The 18,198-nt window shown below is 43.3% G+C and overlaps 3 protein-coding genes across 4 annotated transcripts; 1 reads left to right on the top strand and 2 right to left on the bottom strand.

The window, feature by feature from the left end:
• Nucleotides 1-98: 98 nt before the first annotated feature.
• LOC115555976 (phosphoribosylaminoimidazole carboxylase, phosphoribosylaminoimidazole succinocarboxamide synthetase) lies at nucleotides 99-9,115 on the bottom strand. The gene is made up of 9 exons (XM_030373051.1): nucleotides 8,832-9,115; nucleotides 8,509-8,706; nucleotides 7,815-7,993; nucleotides 7,143-7,322; nucleotides 5,616-5,729; nucleotides 5,430-5,513; nucleotides 3,542-3,722; nucleotides 605-763; nucleotides 99-401 (listed from the first exon to the last, which is right to left on the bottom strand). The coding sequence occupies exons 1-9, from the start codon at nucleotides 8,845-8,847 to the stop codon at nucleotides 235-237; spliced, it is 1,278 nt and encodes a 425-aa protein (XP_030228911.1). The 5' UTR covers nucleotides 8,848-9,115; the 3' UTR covers nucleotides 99-234.
• A 22-nt stretch (nucleotides 9,116-9,137) lies between these two features.
• Nucleotides 9,138-18,103, top strand: ppat (phosphoribosyl pyrophosphate amidotransferase). Its single transcript, XM_030373050.1, has 11 exons — nucleotides 9,138-9,584; nucleotides 13,970-14,036; nucleotides 15,206-15,412; nucleotides 15,543-15,655; nucleotides 16,042-16,187; nucleotides 16,393-16,465; nucleotides 16,569-16,720; nucleotides 16,963-17,090; nucleotides 17,202-17,423; nucleotides 17,498-17,618; nucleotides 17,782-18,103. Exons 1-11 carry the CDS (start codon nucleotides 9,457-9,459, stop codon nucleotides 17,955-17,957), a joined length of 1,533 nt encoding a protein of 510 aa, XP_030228910.1. The 5' UTR covers nucleotides 9,138-9,456; the 3' UTR covers nucleotides 17,958-18,103.
• LOC115555973 (uncharacterized) lies at nucleotides 9,792-13,680 on the bottom strand. Of its 2 annotated transcripts, none has more exons than XM_030373048.1 (7): nucleotides 13,523-13,680; nucleotides 12,841-13,011; nucleotides 11,965-12,441; nucleotides 11,807-11,863; nucleotides 10,546-11,184; nucleotides 10,356-10,415; nucleotides 9,792-10,085 (listed from the first exon to the last, which is right to left on the bottom strand). In XM_030373048.1, the coding sequence occupies exons 2-7, from the start codon at nucleotides 12,926-12,928 to the stop codon at nucleotides 9,841-9,843; spliced, it is 1,566 nt and encodes a 521-aa protein (XP_030228908.1). In that variant the 5' UTR covers nucleotides 12,929-13,011; nucleotides 13,523-13,680; the 3' UTR covers nucleotides 9,792-9,840. The 2 variants fall into 2 exon arrangements, with proteins under 2 accessions (XP_030228908.1, XP_030228909.1); XM_030373049.1 differs by having other exon boundaries at nucleotides 10,546-11,151.
• Nucleotides 18,104-18,198: the final 95 nt, after the last annotated feature.

Below are 18,198 nucleotides of genomic sequence, written 5' to 3'. Positions count from 1 at the left end.
TAAAATGTGTCAACTTCCGCTGTCAGGACTAATAGTCATCTTTGGATCTAGAAATAGTAAGCAGAAATGGCATGCACATAAATAAATGTTCTAGCCCATACAGCCACATATATGAGGTTTAATGAATGTTTCAGGTTTAAGCACAGTAGTTGGACAGGAAGAACCAAGACAACACAAATATAACTCATTAGATGTGGGGAAAAAAAAAGGTCTGGAATGGGCAAAGCAACTGGCTTAAAGGCTGCAGGACTGCAACTTCTTGTCAGCGATCTTGAGAGACACCCAGGTATTTAGCATGGAGGCTCTCAGCTTGGACCACACCAGGTGATTGCCGAGTCCGAAGATCTGGGCGGCGAACTGGGCTGCAGCGTCTGGAGACAGCACAGTGGAGCAGCCGAGACCTATGGATCAGAGGAGAGTTCCAGAGGTTCACCTTTTCTCTACGGGGACCAACACGTGAGGAAGAGGTAGGGGTATTAGGCAGCTTGCTGAAAGGAGGTTGGCCACCGCCAATGTGGTCGAACCAACGTCATATCACAGGGATACCAACTTCCAAAAAAATTAAAAGGGATCTAAAAAAGGTCAGTTTATGAACATGCTTTACCACTTGGCATGCGCAGGGATGACCACACATCCTGCGCCCCCCAGTCAGCGGTGATTGGTGGACAGTTGATTACAGGATAGGCCGTGTTCCCCGAAATCACCGGGCCAAGGCCGTTGCTCCTTCCCGCCACAGCCACAAAAACAGTAGGAACGCCATCACCTAGGAAACACAGGACACATTTAGTCCAAATGGTCTTTTGGTTGTTTGATTATATATTTTTGTATTTATGTACATAAGGTACATTTTTTTTAACTATAATGTATATACAAAAGCTTGCCAACAATTATATTTAAAAAAGATGACCGTGTAGACTGAATATGAACTAAAGTGTGGCATTTTTGCCACTCAACCCAATTTGCTTTGATGGGCTCCTCCAAGTAGATGTCACGCATGAAGCCTGTCTATTGGAACGTTGGGCAAGAAGTTGCTAACTGACAGAGGTCCTGATAGTATGGTAAAGGCTGGCCTCACTTGTGCCCCCTGACAGGTGTGTAGCCTCACCTAACCCAAGAATTCATCAGACTCTTGCCAGGTGAGTGATTAAATCAGCCATCAACAACACATCAATAGAACCTTTCAAGTCAAATAGAAAGAAACAAATTCCAAAAATTAAAAAATAAACACAATTAGAAATTGTCTAAGAATGCCTGAAGGAAATGCAATTTCCTGCAGAAAAAGGGGCAAGTGCTGTATTTTAAAAACACTTAAAGGAGCATTTCACCGGTGGAGGCATGAATATGTATTGAAATTGGATCCTATATGTAGTGGAATAATAAAATAAAATTCTACTTTGGTGCAGTCTTGACCAAGAAAAGGCAGAAAGTGACTTTTTGGCGCTTGTGGATTGAAGACAACAACTCCCACCATGCACAGCTTCGCTGGCGGCCACTCCCGCTGATCATCTCCGCCTATCGGACACCTACTTGTTCCATCTACTAATGGAACAAATCAGCGTGGAGCTTGACCCGACGTCACTGGCAGAGAGTAGTGACGCTTGCACAGAAGCATACGGCCGACATCTTTCTTTATTCTGGGTGGAAATAGTAACATAGTTACGCAATTAAATGCGTTTATGTAAACATTTTTAACGAGAAATGTGCATTTTAATTTCATAATGTTCGCTCCTTGAATGTGAAGGATGTTTGGTTTGATAGTTATGACGAAGAGGGAACGCTCCATTCACTTGCATGGACAGCGTCTCTGGTTGCTAAGCAACCTCAACGTCTTGGCGGACTATCTGCTGATCAACACTACGAATGCTGGAAACACACCAGACACACCATGTGAAGTTATTTAACCCGATTATTGTTATTTATTTAATCTATTTAATCTAACCCGATCTAAACTCTATCATGCACCCAAATACGGCGGCGTTTGGGTTTCCTACCTCGGACTCCTAAATCCAGCGCAGCCACAGGCGCGTTGGCGCGTTGAACCATTTTTGTGACACACAATGATCAAGCTTCAAGTTAGGCACGTTACACGCGTTTGGTGTGGCCGTAGCCCGTGTACACCAAAAGCGTTTATTTATGCGGTTTCACCCAAAAAATCTGCTTCGTGTGGACGGGGCCAAGAAGGCGAACACACGTGACCAAGACGGGGAGACAGCGCCAGGCGACTTACGCCACTATCTGCCAATGGATCGTGGATGCCTGGGCTGATATAACAGTCTCAACTGTGGTCTAAGCTTTCACGAAGGCAGGAATAATCACTGAACTGCCTGGCAACAGCAGCGACACTGACTCGGATAATGACGAGAGGGATCCGGGCATGTTGGATGCCGTACTCGCCCAACTGTTCAATTGGGACACACAAGAATTCGAGGGATTCGTAGACGGGGAATGAACTGAAAAAGTGAGCTTATTGTTAAGAGATATTGATATTGATCAGATATTGATGAGATATTGTTAATATGCACATTAACGTTTGAACATCGTTACCATGGGAGTGACTGGAGTTGTCAGAACGCTTAATAAAGTTTGACTTTATCGGACTGTTTTGTGGACATTCCCTTTAGCACAGCTCGGTCTAGTCGATGCATAACGATGCATATCGATGCAATACTGCAGTCAAACGTTTGACTGCAGTATCTTCTATTCTATGCGCCTTTATAATCCGGTGCGCCCTATACATGAAAACAGTTCTAAAATAGGCCATTCATTAAAGGTGCGCCTTATCATCCGGTGTGCCTTATAGTGCGGAAAATACGGTAGTCCTCAATTGTATTTCTTTCGAAATGGTGAACTTCTATGTCAGATCCAGTACCCTCCGCCAATGTACTTCAGTTTTATCAACAGCCTCTGTTATCTTAGCTTCAGACGCTGTGGATGTTAGTTTCTGCTGGTGAAGTCCCACCCACTGGCACTGCTCTAATAGGTCTGTAGCGTCAGTGGGTCCCACCCCCTAGAGGGGGGTGGGACTAGTGGTTGTAGTCTTACGAGAATCATCCCCTCTTACACTTCCTGTTTTCTTGTACGCAAAAATCGTCATATTGCGTCATTAAAAACAGGAAGTGTTGGAGATCTATACGGATCTCTCCAGTCTCTCCAGAAAATAAGGGAATGATGCTAGACCATTCAAAAATATGCGGGGGGTTCTAAAAATACAAAGCTTATGTGAAATGGGTGAAGTTGCCCTTTAAACCACTGTTAAAGACTTCTATTAATATTTAATATGAAGGGAAGGGAAACATTCGAGTTCAATAGAAATGAATTAGAAATAAACCTCAGAATGACAACAGTTGAGCACTGCCTGCAGCTCTACCCTAATGAAGCCCAACAATGGCAGTTGAGCACTGCCTGCAGCACTCGCCTAATGAAGCCCAACAATAACTAGTGCCTGCAGCACTCTCCTTATAATCGAAACACAAAGTGTAAATGTGAGTGACATGGAACATATTTATCCCAATTCCTGTAGCAAGAAGCTTTAAAGACACACCTTCATACTCTGCTTTTATGCGCAGGGTCTCATCAGGGCCCTTGTGTGCCGAGGTGACCCTGAGGACACAGGGCACTCCATAGGATCCGCAGGCCTTGCGGATCTTGTCGCAGTGAACCATGTCAGAGGTGGAGCCCATCAACACCACCACCCTGCCCGACGCTGGGTTCTCCAGAAGCAGCTGAAGAACAAGGCATTCACAGTCAATACACCATAGTAAATACTGTTTTTTTTCTGAAAGTACTTTTGTTTTTAGGCACGTAGTATTTACTGCTGCCGCCGCCACCACTTGACAGCATCAATTATAACATGGTAAAGACATTTAGAGCAATTAGGATAATATAGTACCAGTTAAGAACAACAAAACCATTGTGGGTGTAAAAAAATGGTGGTGGTATATTTATATCTCATCAGAAGGTCACATGGGCCAGGCGGGGTTGCTGTGATAGAGTAAAACTGTAGGCATTTTTCAATGCCAAGCAGGTACGGTTGCGGCTTGGCACACCCTGCAATTTCACCGTCTGTGCCATTTTGCCTGTGCAAAACCGAGGGGTTAAAATCCGCCTTTGTCACGGAGCCGGCTCTCTTCGTTCATTGGAGTAGGCGGGGCTACGCAAGGAGAGTAGACATCGGGAAATATACATACTCTGAATGTTTCTTTATACAAGCCACTCGCATTCACGAATGAGTCGAAAACATCTCAGTGTAGGTTACTACCGGTATATACAATTGCAAAAACGCAAAAACGTTAACATATTCTTTATTTTGCTGACCACATGTTTTTTTTTATCCCGACAAAAGCCTCATAAGGAAAGTTCCTCTGCGTCTATTCTAGATAACACCCATCTTTCACCGTCTTTGTTAAATGCAACTGCATCACCTTCTCTACCATGATGTCAGCAGCTTGCAGACTTCACCGTCTCTCCAGTTAGTATTACTCATGTTGATATCACTGCGTTGTCTCTGTTTTAGAGACAACGCAGCAACACCTCTACCGAAGTCCCGCCCCTGGAACCGCAAAGCCCTCTAATCGCATTTACATCAACTTCCCCAATGTGTGTAGGGTCCGAGAGGCTCAATCGGGGTGCAAGTCAAGCCGGTATATTACCTCAGTCAGTGTAAACGCGAACCATGCCGGGAAAAAGGCGGGCGCAAGTCGGGCATATTTGCCAGTGTAAAAACGTTAAGTGATTACTCCCTTTTTGGAGGAAGCACATTCCCTTCAGCACGACCCCACCCACACCCACACACCTTCTAAAAATCTTAAAAACTTAGCTACCACTGAGGCCAATAGTGCATTTGAAGGAGTTTTATGAACAAACAAACTCAAAAATAATTGTATAACCGCAACAGAGTTCTTCCAGTAGGGCTGAACGATTTGGGGAAATATCGAACTGTGATTTTGACCAAAAATTGCGAATTATAAAAAATGGCCTTCCTGCAATTCCCTATCGGGCATCTATCAACAACTCTAACTTTCCATAAGTCTAAGGAAAATCATGGTTGCTCTGTGGTAAGCGATGGAGTTCAGTGGCAACAGCGAGCCCCACCAATCAAAGACAGTGTTACACTTTAGAATTGTGGGTTGTGTAGTGCTTTTAAATGACATTGCAAATAAACATGCTTTGCTTAAAACTTTCTTTAACTAGCTTCTACAGGAGCATATACCATCTTTTCACCACATAAAACCTCGTGGAACGTGTACTTCGGATGGTTATGACTTTATGACTAATAATGAAAACCTCTGCAGAATATGAATGGAATTTTAAGAACACTACAGAAATCCAATTGGTTGAGAATTAACCAAATCCCCACAATAAACATTCTGGCTCAACGCCAAACAATGAGACTCCTTTCAAGAAAGCAACGAGAACAGAGTAGTACGTACCTTGACCTTTTCAGAGACCCACTCAAAGTTCCTCTTAACCACCTGCATAGCTTCAGGTGTGACCTCTTTAAGATCACGGTACACCTAGCACAAGGAAGAAAAATAGTACACATTATTCAAAGTGATTTCCTCCCAACAGAACTGCATTGGTGGAGATGTAGTGCAGCAAAGGTGGAGAACCTCTACCTGCTTGTCCTTCTGCTGGCACCGGTCTCCTGCCGGCCACAGCCTCCAGGAATCATTGTCAACCACGTCTGCGAGGACAACCTCTTTGGTGGTGACGTTGACACCAAACTCGATCTAATAAGATATTCATTAAATAAAGCCTAAATTATGATTCAAGCCATTTCACAAGTACAATTGTACAAAAATTATACCTTGGTGAAAAGGTATCATCGTAGGAAGAACACAGCGATTACTCATAAGACTAACGAGTCTCCTTGTGTACCAGCGCATGGTTGGAAGACTAAAGTAGTTAAAATATGTCCCCCTTCCGTCCTCGTTTACATAAAATATAACTCCTTATGCATGTGCTAGGGATGGGCCGATGGTCGATTCTATCGACGATAGATGGATTCCATCGTCAATTGTCTCAAGTTGACGATGAAAGGTTTTTTTTTTTATTAATAATTATTTTTATTGCCAGAAAAACAGCGCTGTGGTGTGCTGTGTGTGGTCTGGTGAATACTTTTACAGCTTAAAAAGCCCCGCAAATGCAATTGAATTTAACTGGCACAGCTGGAAACACACTTTGTAGTGCTGACCCGCGTAGTCACTCACTCCTAGGAGAGGAGAGCCTCGAAACCTGCCGGTCTGCTCGCACGGCGAAATGACATCACACTCCGCTGCATGTCACTTTGAAAAACGTTCCGTGTGCGCGGGTGTGTGTGCGCGTGGGTTAAGAAAATGGCGGAGCCATTGCGTGTGTCTGTCTAATCCGCGTTTACATGGACACTTCTGATCCTATTTGATTTCTAATCTGAATAGATCTATTCCCATCATGCAATCCGGATGTACTGTATATATGGCATTTCAAAAAAGTGGTATGCGTACGTCCGTATGTCTGTCGGAAAACCATTAGGTTGGTCTGAACATATATGATACATGTAAGGGATGCATTATAATAAACATCATCCCGCTTATTGCATGGCTCCTTGCCAAAACGAAACAATATCTTAACACGGTGTGTCTTTTTACAATTACCATTCGTAGTGTTGACCAGCAGAGAAGTAGGGTGCCAAAGACGTTGACGTCGCTTAGCAACCGGACACAAGGCAAAAAAAAAATCCACTTTCCTTGACGGTGGTCTAGTTCGGTGTGCATAAAAGTACAGATGGCCCAATTGCAGCCGTCGCAATTGCCATCCCTCTAAAGTAAAAGCATGTTGATTATAGCGGGCTACACCACCTCTTTCTATTCCGCATGGAATTGTATTCCGATCAGAGAATTGTATTCTGATTGACGCGCATATAAGAAAAATATTATTCCGATAGAGCCGTTTTTCCACTTCTAATCGGATCAGAAGCGCCATGTAAACATGGCGGAGCTATTGCGCGCGTGTGCCTGAACGTCGACACATCCGCAATCTGACGATGGAAGCTTGTAGACAATTGCCCAACCCTAGCATGTGCAAACTTTTCAAATCTGCACACTATAATCTCAATTTTTTATTATGTATTTTTACCAATCGGGGGCAGCAATGAGACCATGTACCTTCATGTCAACCAAAGTGCAGTTTTGGGTGGCCCAGGCCCTCTCCAGGATCTCAAAGATGGCCACGGTGCTGCGGTTCATGATGTCCACCTCACACTGGCTGATGGCGAGCCCAGCCAGAGAGAAATTGGCCACCAGCAGTTGCTCCTCCGACCATTGGGGGTCATTGTCGGCATCATCCTAAAGCAAAAATTCATCATCCTAAAGCACATTCAAAGCAAAGTGTCTAATAGGTCCAAGGTCTAATAGCAACATAGAGAAAACTTATAATGCAGAAGAATTCAAGCAGGCAAAGTAAAAATACCATTCCGTCAAACCAATGACGATTAAAAAGGACATAGGGCTTTAACATCGGAATTCATCATGTGATTTATTGTTGGCAATGCTCCTGGTCCTTTTGAGTCGTCAGGTAGAAAACGTAAATACAACTGAAACTAGGACAATCAAAACGTTGATATTCATGAGAAACACTTTGAAAGTTTTAAAACAACCTTTCCCTAAAATGAAAAATAATTCCAAAATGATCGGTTTTTAAATCTGCCCGCCCCCAAAATGATCATAAAATAACATTCCTATGCTCATATACTTCTGTAATGGACGCGGCCATTGCGACGTGATGTTAGAATGCAGAAGCCCTACACATTTTCTTCTGAGAATATACAATACGCTTACTTTGAAGAACATCTCCAGCTTCAGTGGAGAGAAGCGATATCCTTCCTTGACACCAGGATTTCTCTTGAGAAAGGACCCGGTGGCCACCCTTCGACAGACCCACTCGATGGGGATCATCTCACAGTGGACCGCGATGAACGCTGTGTCCGAGTGCTGCTCCACAAATGCCGTCTTGATTCCTGAACGTTACAAGCATTCATCATGTCCATTCTACTCAATGCTTCTAGAGCAGATCATGCAGCACGCATAGAATATATAAATTGGGAGATTAACCATGTGTTCATTCATTAACATATTTTGGGAAATGATTGTCTGTGTGTAACATGAACATAGAAATGCAGAAAAGTAGGTAGCTCCGGAAGTTTACTATAGGATATAATTAAGAAGGTCGTCATTGGTACATAATGACTGACACTGAATGGTAACAGCAATTGAAGTGTAATCTATCTACAATCAATATCTTCTGTTGCACATAAATGGGGGCGGGCAGATTTAGACTATTTTGGCACACAATCATTTACACTCGCCATTAGATTTATTTTAACTAATACACTGAAACATATCAGTTCATTAGAAATATTGACTTTTTACGTAACATCTGATTCATGGAGGAAGACTTACAAACACTGCATAACACCTAAAAAAAAAATCCACAGTTCCAGTGACTCGAATCACTTCGGACGGTGTTTCTCACCTGCCTCCTGCAGCAGCTTGAATACGCAGCTGGTGGTTCTGTTAGCGATAGCGGCCTTGCCCTCCATCTGGTCTTTCCGAACCGCATTTCCAGCAGTGATCTGGTTTTTGGATTGCACCAGAACTAGACCGGGCTGATCCACAAGCGAATAAATTTCCTTCGTCTTTCCCTCGTTCAGTTTCTGGCCAAGTTTCAACTCTAACAAAAGGCAAACAAAAAAAAACATGCACAGCCACAAAAGCGTCCATTAACATTTGATAGACTTGCTGAAATGTGAGGAATGTTGCGCAAAAACTTTTTGGGTAGATGAAGAGTCCGCCTACCTTGTGCAGCGGCCATAGCGTTCTTGCAAAACGTGTGGTCCTTGAGAATGAAACAAAAGACAAAGACGAAAACGCCCGACAGCGTTTTAAACGTCTGAAAATAAACCCGTGGCTTACAAATTAGAGATGGCAGAGAATGGAGCGCGTGTCGGGGACTCGGGAGAGGAACCGGGAAGTTTGCTAAAGTGACGCGAAGACCAAATGCAAGAGCCAATCAGAGCACTGCAGTGGTACCACGTGGGGGTAATAACGTTGCCATTCCAGAATCAGACTTCTAGTATTTTAATGCAACCCTGTTTTTCGACTTTTCTACGGGCACAATGATCCGAAATAATTAATCAGAAGTCGTCAGAACATTCATGTTATCATCGAAAACGTAAATTAGTCATCTATCAGATGAGGATGCTTAAAGTTGAATGATCGTAAATTGTCACGTGCGACTGATAGTTGTGCTTCCATCCGTTCTATCGACGATAGGCCGTTCCAGTTGTGTCGAAAACGGTTCAATTGACTGGATACTTAGCAAGTCTACCGATTTGCACGTGGTTAAGGGAATCGTAGTGTAATCGCGCTCTTTAACTTTTTCTGCAAGTACGTGCAGCGGAGGCAAGCAAGTCCATTAAGGATGGAGTTTGAAGAGAATGGGATCGGAGAAGAGTGCGGCGTCTTCGGATGTGTTGCAGCAGGAGAGTGGCCAACACAGCTGGAAGTTGCCCAGGTCTTAACTTTGGGACTTACGGCGTTGCAACACAGGTATGTTGTCAACACATGATAGACACGATCATTAATATTCCCACGCAATATTCCCACGTTTAATAGTATAGGATACGGCCGTATCCTATACTATTAAACTGCCTGTTAATGGTCTTAAAATCAAATAATGTATGACCTTGGGCAATCTGACCTTTTACAGTGGCATAAACGATATACTCAATCATCATTGAATACTAGATATTATGCTCTTCCCTTGTACTCATTCCACCAATAACCAGGGATCATGTTCCTCAATTCACAGCCCAAAACATGTTGGGCCTACAGCTTTTATAAGTTGTTTAGTTGCATTTTTTGTTGTACTAGTACAATTGCTTTGGTTCTTGCCACTTGGTAGTAATACGGGGGGAATCGAGGTTACCTTGCTGTCCGTGATCGGTTTAGATGCCCAGAAAGAACGAACTGAACTCATCTCTATTATCGGAATGTCGTCCTGTTCTTCTTTACTGGTAACGAGTCGTTTCGCAAGTCTCACTGTGGTATCTGAAAATAGAAATATGAGAAAAGAAAGGGTTATATTGTTTATGTGGACAAGATACGTGGCCTTCAATAAGATTAGATGCTTTTTCAGTAAAGTAGATGCACGTGATTTCATTACGAATCACGACTTGGTCAGCTGTTGTAACTCTTGACCATCCGTCTTTTATAATTTAATTTCAGAGTCACCGGACTGTCCATGGCTAACCCAGTTGCGCAAAATCACGTTGCTGGCTGTCTTACAAATTAATGAACAGGATAGACACTCTTAACAACCTTGATGTACAGCTTTTCTCTTTATTCCTCTGTTTTCCGAAAACGTTGTTTCTGCATGACCTGCAATATGAACCAAATTCAATTTCCATGATCCCGCACTCTAACTATCAAACCCTGCAAGTTTTTAACCACTAGATATGCACAAATGTTTGTAATAATATGAATAGGAACTGACTATTGAATCACTCACGTAAAACGCTTCTCTGTGGTTGTTGCCCCAAACTCTGTTCCATGACTACATGTGGCTTAGATTCTGCATCGTGAATACATTGTATGACCTCCAAGCTTGTAGACAAGAAAGTATCAGTATTTTGGGTTCCGTCTTCCCCAATGCCAGGATTTGACTTGGTGGTCAACGATTTTGTCGGACTGACACCAGCCGTGCTTCTCCCCTCATCGCCTGTCATTCTTGAGAGTCCGTCTGGCTCAATGTAGGGCTCTGTGTATCCCATCACACATGGAGAGTCAGTACTGGTGCGGGTCAGAAGGGCATCTACCTCGTCATAGAACCTCATGAGGCGCCGCGGGTCGGTGCCCTCCGCCTTCCCCTTCTGCAGAGAGCGATACAGGTACTTGAGGTTCTTGTACTTGGTGTGGCACTGCTTCCAGTCTCTCTCAACGCCCTGCAGCATTAACCTGTTTGAGATCTGGACAAAGATGTCCCTCTTTCTGGTGGAGTTCTCCAGCTGCTTGCACATGCCCTCCTCAGACCAAACTTGAATAAGCGCCCGGATCTCCTGGTCACTCCAGTTCCGGCCCGTGTCCGATACAGTTACCACATGGAACTGGCCACTGCCTGACGCAGCAAGGTTTGAAGATAGGTAGGTATCTTGAGTGACCAAATATTCATTGAGTAAGCAGATGTACAAAAACAGAAATGCAGATATTTTTAATTGTCAGAAAAAAAAAAAATCACGGCTGCCCAGTATAAATATCAAAATGTGATGAATGATTGTTGAAAGATTTTAAGGGACAATCTTCTTTCAATGTTCCTTTTTACATACATTTTTGCCATTATTTTTTTTATTGTTGTGGATTATATAAATGTTTGCCAGCAAAGTTAGCTGATAAACTGTTTGTGTTGGTAATATATATACTGACTGTTAAACCCTTACCAAAATCAGAATTGAAATAATTTATTGTATTTAAGTACATAGATTTCCCAATGAACCTTGTAGGTTTTTCCACTACATCAGGCATTTAACCTGAGTAGGCAACTTGATAGTGCGGCATACAAAATGATAACCCACAGATGTGTGGATGGATGATGACTGATAATGCTCACTCAGGTGAGTGATAACGTTAAGTGTTCTAAACAGGGTGAACAAGGTAAAGTAAGCAACATGTCTAACGTTTTGAAGTATGGTTCTTGATAGTCCAAATCTTTTAAACAAGGACTTCATCATTTTTGGTTTATAATGTGCAGCCTGATGTATTTGTTTCTTTCAAACCTGTTCCTTTCAGTCTCTGCTCCATATCAACATCATTCTCATAGTCGTCACTGTCATCTGTAAGGACAGCATGACAAGTTAAAGAGTTAAAGAGTTTTCCAAGTGGGTGTGTTTGAACTATTGGCTGCTGCTGATATCTGAAAAAATGTAATACTTGCCATCGTCAATTTCTATGATGACCTCACTCTCGGACGCTCTGATGGTCTGCGGCGTCTGGCCTGCCGGAGATCCCAGAATTCCTGCTTCCATGTCTCCATTACACCAGGCCCCGATGTCCAGTTCCCTATCGGTCAGAATGCCTTCCACCTCGTCAAAGAACTTCATATACTTCCCCGGACCCACTCCGCTCCCTGTGGCCTGCACGTTCCTGGCAGTCTTGTACTCGTACTTGAGGTTTTTATACTTGGTGCGGCATTGCTTCCAGTTCCGCACCACGCCAAAGTTCTGTTGCATCTGATGGGCCATTTCCTGGAAAATTGACTTGTTGCGAAGTGTGCACTTGAGTTGGTCCCGAATGGTTCGGTCGGCCCACACGCACAGCAGAGCGCGCACTTCCTTGTCGGTCCAATGGCGGCCCCCCTCTTCGGCTATGTATGGAGTGTAAGGCAGTGGCCCTTGGATCCGCCCATGAAGCGCTGCACAGACCAACGTGCATCCACACACCAACGTGCATCCACACACCAACAGGCATACATGCTGATGTTATGTTGGGTATGAGATAGTGAGACGTTTGTTCCCAGACACAAAACCAATTTGTTCAATATCTGGCAACCTAGGGTACTCTTAGAATAGCAAACCATAACATGCAGGCCAAAACCATAACAAACGTTCCAACCCAGAACGGAAATTTCTCAGAACATAGTGGTTGTAGCATTGTCAGAGAAGCCAGAAATGTTGGATTTGTCATTTTTCCTTAATCTGACATAAGATCATTTTATGATTTAGTACAGTACATTTTTTACATATAGCTCTTTTAGTTTTACAGCTTTTCTTAAATTGTTAGCTGTAGACTTAACATTTGGAGTTAAACTTACAATGACATTCCTTTTCCGAGTAGGCTACATCACTACACGCATCTTCCTGCTCTTCCCAGCCATCTGTAGACCTGTGTGTAGAACTCATTTGTAAGCCGGTTCCTTGGCTGGAGTTTGTTGAAACGCCTCTTTCTGCTTTGGAGACTGTCGTGGAGATTCTCTTGTTTCTATCTGTGAGAGTAAAACACAATGCATTGTGCTGAATGAGGGAGTACCCATAACATGGCATTCAATTTCCTCTCCAAGCACTCGCTGAAGCTACTCTCGTCCAGAAGCGTGTCAGTTTAAGCTAGGATGTTGTCAGGCAGATAATAACATGTGACTTAAGCAGGAAAGCATTTGACTTGAAGCAGGATCGACATGCAATAGGACTTAAGGCTGGATTCTGGTGAGAACATATAGACCAAATCTACATTTTCCATTTAGACAACATTGGCTCAAGCCCAATGTTGCCCCCCAGGTTTTTCAATAAACACAAGTATTAATTTACCACAAGCCTCATGATGCACTTGGCCTAACATTCCCTCCATTTGCGTTGAACACAGAGGACTCTCAGACGCTCTGAGATTAAGCCAAAGCTAGTTCTGCTCTCGCCAACATGCTTGCCTACCAGAGCTTCCCAAACTGAAATAATAGCTAGCAACCCTGCCTCACCCCACTGCCTTTACATGTCGGTATTTACCTCTATCACCATTCCTCTGCCCCCCTTTGTTGCCTTGCTTTTTTCTCCATGATTGGAATGACCTGGAAACGCTTTTCTTCCCCCTCAATCCACCTCTTATTGCCTCCCGGTTTCCAAGGCAACCAGGCGGTTAAACCCGAAATCTACGCTTGCGTGTAACAAAGCAGCCTCGCCACTGGCTTAAGCTGTGTGGCACGGGGGAGGGGCCAAATGTAATCTGAGAAGCAGCTCGGTAAACAGGTTGAAACGGCAGCAACAAGATTTTACATGGCTTCAGTACTGTAGAGCTGCACATTCCTCCCTGCTGCCGTCGTAGAAGTGGTTGCAATAAACTGGTTTTGTTTGTTTCAAGTGTTGCAGAAAAAAACGTTGTAGCCATGAAATTGAATTGCAATCCACCCAAGATCGTTGATTTCACTGTTGATGTTCTCCCTTCTGTTTACGTAGGGGCCAGGAAAGTGCTGGAATTGTCACAAGCAATGGAGCCAGCCCACCAACATATACAACTCACAAGGTGAAGTCAAAAGCAAGGTGCATTGTTTCATAAGGGAACAACGATGGGTAAAGTAGCCCGGGTTAACCATCCGTATGAATTTAAGTTATTTAACCTGTCCCGGCAAGACTATTATCATATTTTTAAATTATGCAATACGACGGTGCGCCGCTGGCGATCATTTACTTAACACGGCGGTGCGCCAGTTCTTTTTACATTGAATGATGAAATTGATGTTTGGGGCTAAATACGTCGCAGGAATTCATCACGCATGGTTAAGATTACTTCGGTTGTCACGTTTAAAAACGACTATACGACTATAAAACGACTATAAATACACTATTTGGATGGTTATGTCTGATTTTATCGTCAGCTTCTATTCTTGTTTTGGATTTATTTTGCGTATTGGGTTTTATTTATGTATTATACATCGCTATGTATGTTTAACACATGTATACAATCGTCCGTTTAACAGAACACTAGTTCTGTTAAAGGCGACAACCGCCATTGTTATGTTGTGGAACGGCACTTGGAATGCATTGATTTCATAGCCAGGAAATAAACACATATGAACGGTTCTCACGTTAATTAGACTGATAGTATTACACATGTTTTTTATATGCCAAGAGCAGATACGTGATATATTGTTTGAGAGGATCGTTAACCGGTAAAAAGAAACAAAATAAAAAAAACTTATCTCCATCTTAATTTAACTATCTATTTTTTGACTGCATTCTTCGAAACCCCTTTCTGGAACCTCAAGCAATGTAGCAGGTTTATGCATTCTTACGGTTAGTTTTCATACGTACACACTTGGTAATAATGGTCTGTTGACTAAGCATGGAGGAAGAATTTCATTTTATTTTTAATGGGGAAACAAATCTTATCTGATTTCTAGTCTCTTTATTAATCTTGATCCCTTTGATTAACACTGGCATTATTGAATCACCTTTTATCATTCATACTAATTAAACTTTTATAATAAATTCTACAAGTTGTCAGATGTCTATATATGGGGAAAAATTGGCTGCCTTTTTAATCACACTAATTTTCCTTGGCAAACCAAGATTCAAGTAAGGGGATTTCAATATTTTATATGCATGACCATACTCATTATTACAGTGATATATTTTACAGACGGTTTCAAATCATGGCATTCTAAAAGGTATGTCTTGCTCTTCCTCTTCTAGGGGATGGGATTAGTGAGCACTGCTTTCCCTGCTGAAGCACTTCAGAAGCTCAGAAATGGCAACCTTGGGATTGGCCACACCCGCTACTCCACCTCAGGGAACTCGGAACTGCAGAACTGCCAGCCCTTTGTAGTTGATACCTTGCATGGAGAGATCGCAGTGGCCCACAACGGAGAGCTGATCAACGCTGCTGCCCTGCGCAAAAAAGTGTGTGTGCGTGTGCGTGTGCGCATGCGTCCGTCCGTCCTGGAGTTTCAAAGCTTGTTATCTCAGAAATATTTAAATCATTTCTGTACTAGATGGGATTTGTTGGATCTATGTGTGTTTGTGTTTGCAGGTGATGCGCCATGGCGTTGGTCTGTCGACCAGCTCTGATAGTGAGCTCATCACCCAGCTGCTCGCCCTCACCCCACCTATGGAAGAGGTGGATGCACCTGACTGGGTTGCCAGGTCAGTGTTGGGAAGTAGGATTGTTAATGCAGCGATTTATGATACCAGACTATTTTGTTACTTGTATTGGAGTAATTGTGAACAATTTTTTACCTGAACAACATATACTTATTTGTTTTTTTACTGTACATACTTACTTTGAGGTAATGCTCTTACAATGAAATGAAGCGGCACACATCTATAAGGAATAGTTTGGGGAACATTTCAAATATGTTCCTGAATGTTGATCATGTTAGGTAACCCTATGGAAAACTGGATTTTCTAAGACAAGCTCCTCTACAAATAAACACATGCTAACCTTGGTGTTTCAGCATAGACGGGTTGTTCTTAACATCGTTGTACAATGGATACTGCAGTCTGAAAAATATAAACCCTGATTTTTTCAGAATCAAAAATCTGATGACCGAGACGCCCACATCCTATTCCCTGTTGGTAATGTTCAGAGATGTCGTCTATGCCATCCGGGACCCTTATGGGAACCGGCCCCTCTGCATTGGGCGCATCGTTCCTATCTCCAAACTGCAAAGTTCAGGTGAAGATTTAAGTATTCCTTTTTCTCCCAAGAAGGAACTATGGGTTGCATGGAATGCTAAATTTTACCAAGTGGCCTTGCTCTTATGTGGATCAAATCGCCATACCTATGTGGGAGCAATTAGTGAGCCATTATAAACACTGCTGTGCGTCCTCAGAGGAAGCCGCAGAAAGACCATGAACTTGCTCTCTTGGTTGCTGTTCAGGTGGCGGCGAGGGGGATACCGAGGGCTGGGTAGTGTCCTCTGAGTCATGCAGCTTCCAGTCCATTGGTGCCAGGTGTGTAGGCTTTCATAAGATGTCCCACTGCCGTTGGACGGCCACACCGGTGTCTCCTCATTGGATCCTTACTAAATGTAGCTTTGGCCTCTTAAATCATCAGGTACTACAGGGAAGTCCAGCCGGGTGAGATAGTCCAGATCTCCAAACACGGAGTCAAAACCCTGAGTATTGTTCCTCGCCCAGAGGGAGACGTCCCGGCGTTCTGCATCTTCGAATATGTTTACTTTGCCAGACCTGACTCCATATTTGAAGGTGTGTATAAATTATTGGGAAGCCCTGGGGTACTCTTGGAACTTTACCCATTTCCTTTCCGACTAATTTAGGAATCTAATTTTGACAAAATAAGTAATTCAAACAAAACAATATTAGTTGTTTTCAAAGGTGCTATGCAATGTAGACTCAATGTCTAGACTAAATGTTGACATCTCAATATCACTCAGAAGTTCAGCTTCTGATGTGTCCTTTTTTAAAGGTTTTGCCTCACTCCGTTTCAGGACAGATGGTTTACACTGTCAGGCAGCGATGTGGACGCCAGTTGGCCATCGAGGCCCCTACTGATGCAGATTTGGTCAGCACCGTGCCAGAGTCTGCAACCCCAGCAGCACTGGGATATGCTCAGCAGGTTGCAAGTCTTCTATTTATTCACAATGAAAAGGGTTTTTAGCCACAGACTCGGTTAAAGTGTTTTTACCAAGATGTGTTGCAAACGTACTCCTTTCACCTGACCTGGCAGCTTGGGCTGCCATATGTGGAGGTCCTGTGTAAGAATCGCTACGTTGGCCGGACCTTCATTCAGCCCAACACCCGCCTCAGGCAACTGGGAGTTGCGAAGAAGTTTGGAGCCTTGACAGACAACTTTGCTGGGAAACGAATTGTTCTCATTGATGATTCCATCGTCAGGGGCAACACCATCTCCCCTATAATTAAACTGCTAAAGGAGGCCGGGGCTAAAGAGGTTAGGACCCAACACTTGAATTATATATTTTATGGGTTTGGATTTTTGGCACATTGACGTTTTTCTTTTGTCAGGTCCATATCCGGGTTGCCTCTCCACCCATCAGGCATCCTTGTTACATGGGCATCAACATTCCAACCAGAGAAGAGCTTATTGCCAACAGGCCAGAGTTTCAGGACATTGCTGGGTACATCGGTGAGTCACATTGGATTCCAGGCTTTAACCTTTTTATCACTGCATTGATAAATCACATTTATTGCCCTGCACATTGACAAAATCCAAACAGAGTAGAATACACTGCTGCATTTACAGTATTAGATATTGTCTTGCAGTTCGTCACTAACACTTTTTTGTGTAGGAGCGGATAGCGTTAAGTATCTCACTGTGGAAGGCCTGCTGTCTGCCGTTCAGGGAGGCCTCGCCTCCTTGCATGAGAAGGACGAGATGATCAGCTCCAACAACAAACTCTCTAGGAGAGTCGGCCACTGCACCGCCTGCCTTACTGGGAAATACCCAGTTGAGCTCGAGTGGTGACCACATGGCAGAAAGAAGCACTGATCTTCCCTCAGGAAGTCTGCTTTTTATATGAAACCTGCTACCTGGACATCCCATTAATGTATGGGGAAATTCTGTACAACTTGACATAACAAAATTGAATTAAAAACCCAACCACTTCATAATTCGTGTAACTGCACCTTTATTGAATATTCTGCTGCATTTAAGGATTGTTACATTTTCTTACATTTTGTTACCCAAACGCCTCGTGCCCACTGCA

This window comes from Gadus morhua, chromosome 12 (genome assembly GCF_902167405.1).
Source record: "Gadus morhua chromosome 12, gadMor3.0, whole genome shotgun sequence".
Lineage (NCBI taxonomy): Eukaryota > Metazoa > Chordata > Actinopteri > Gadiformes > Gadidae > Gadus > Gadus morhua.
This window is presented reverse-complemented; position numbering and strand designations above follow the sequence as displayed.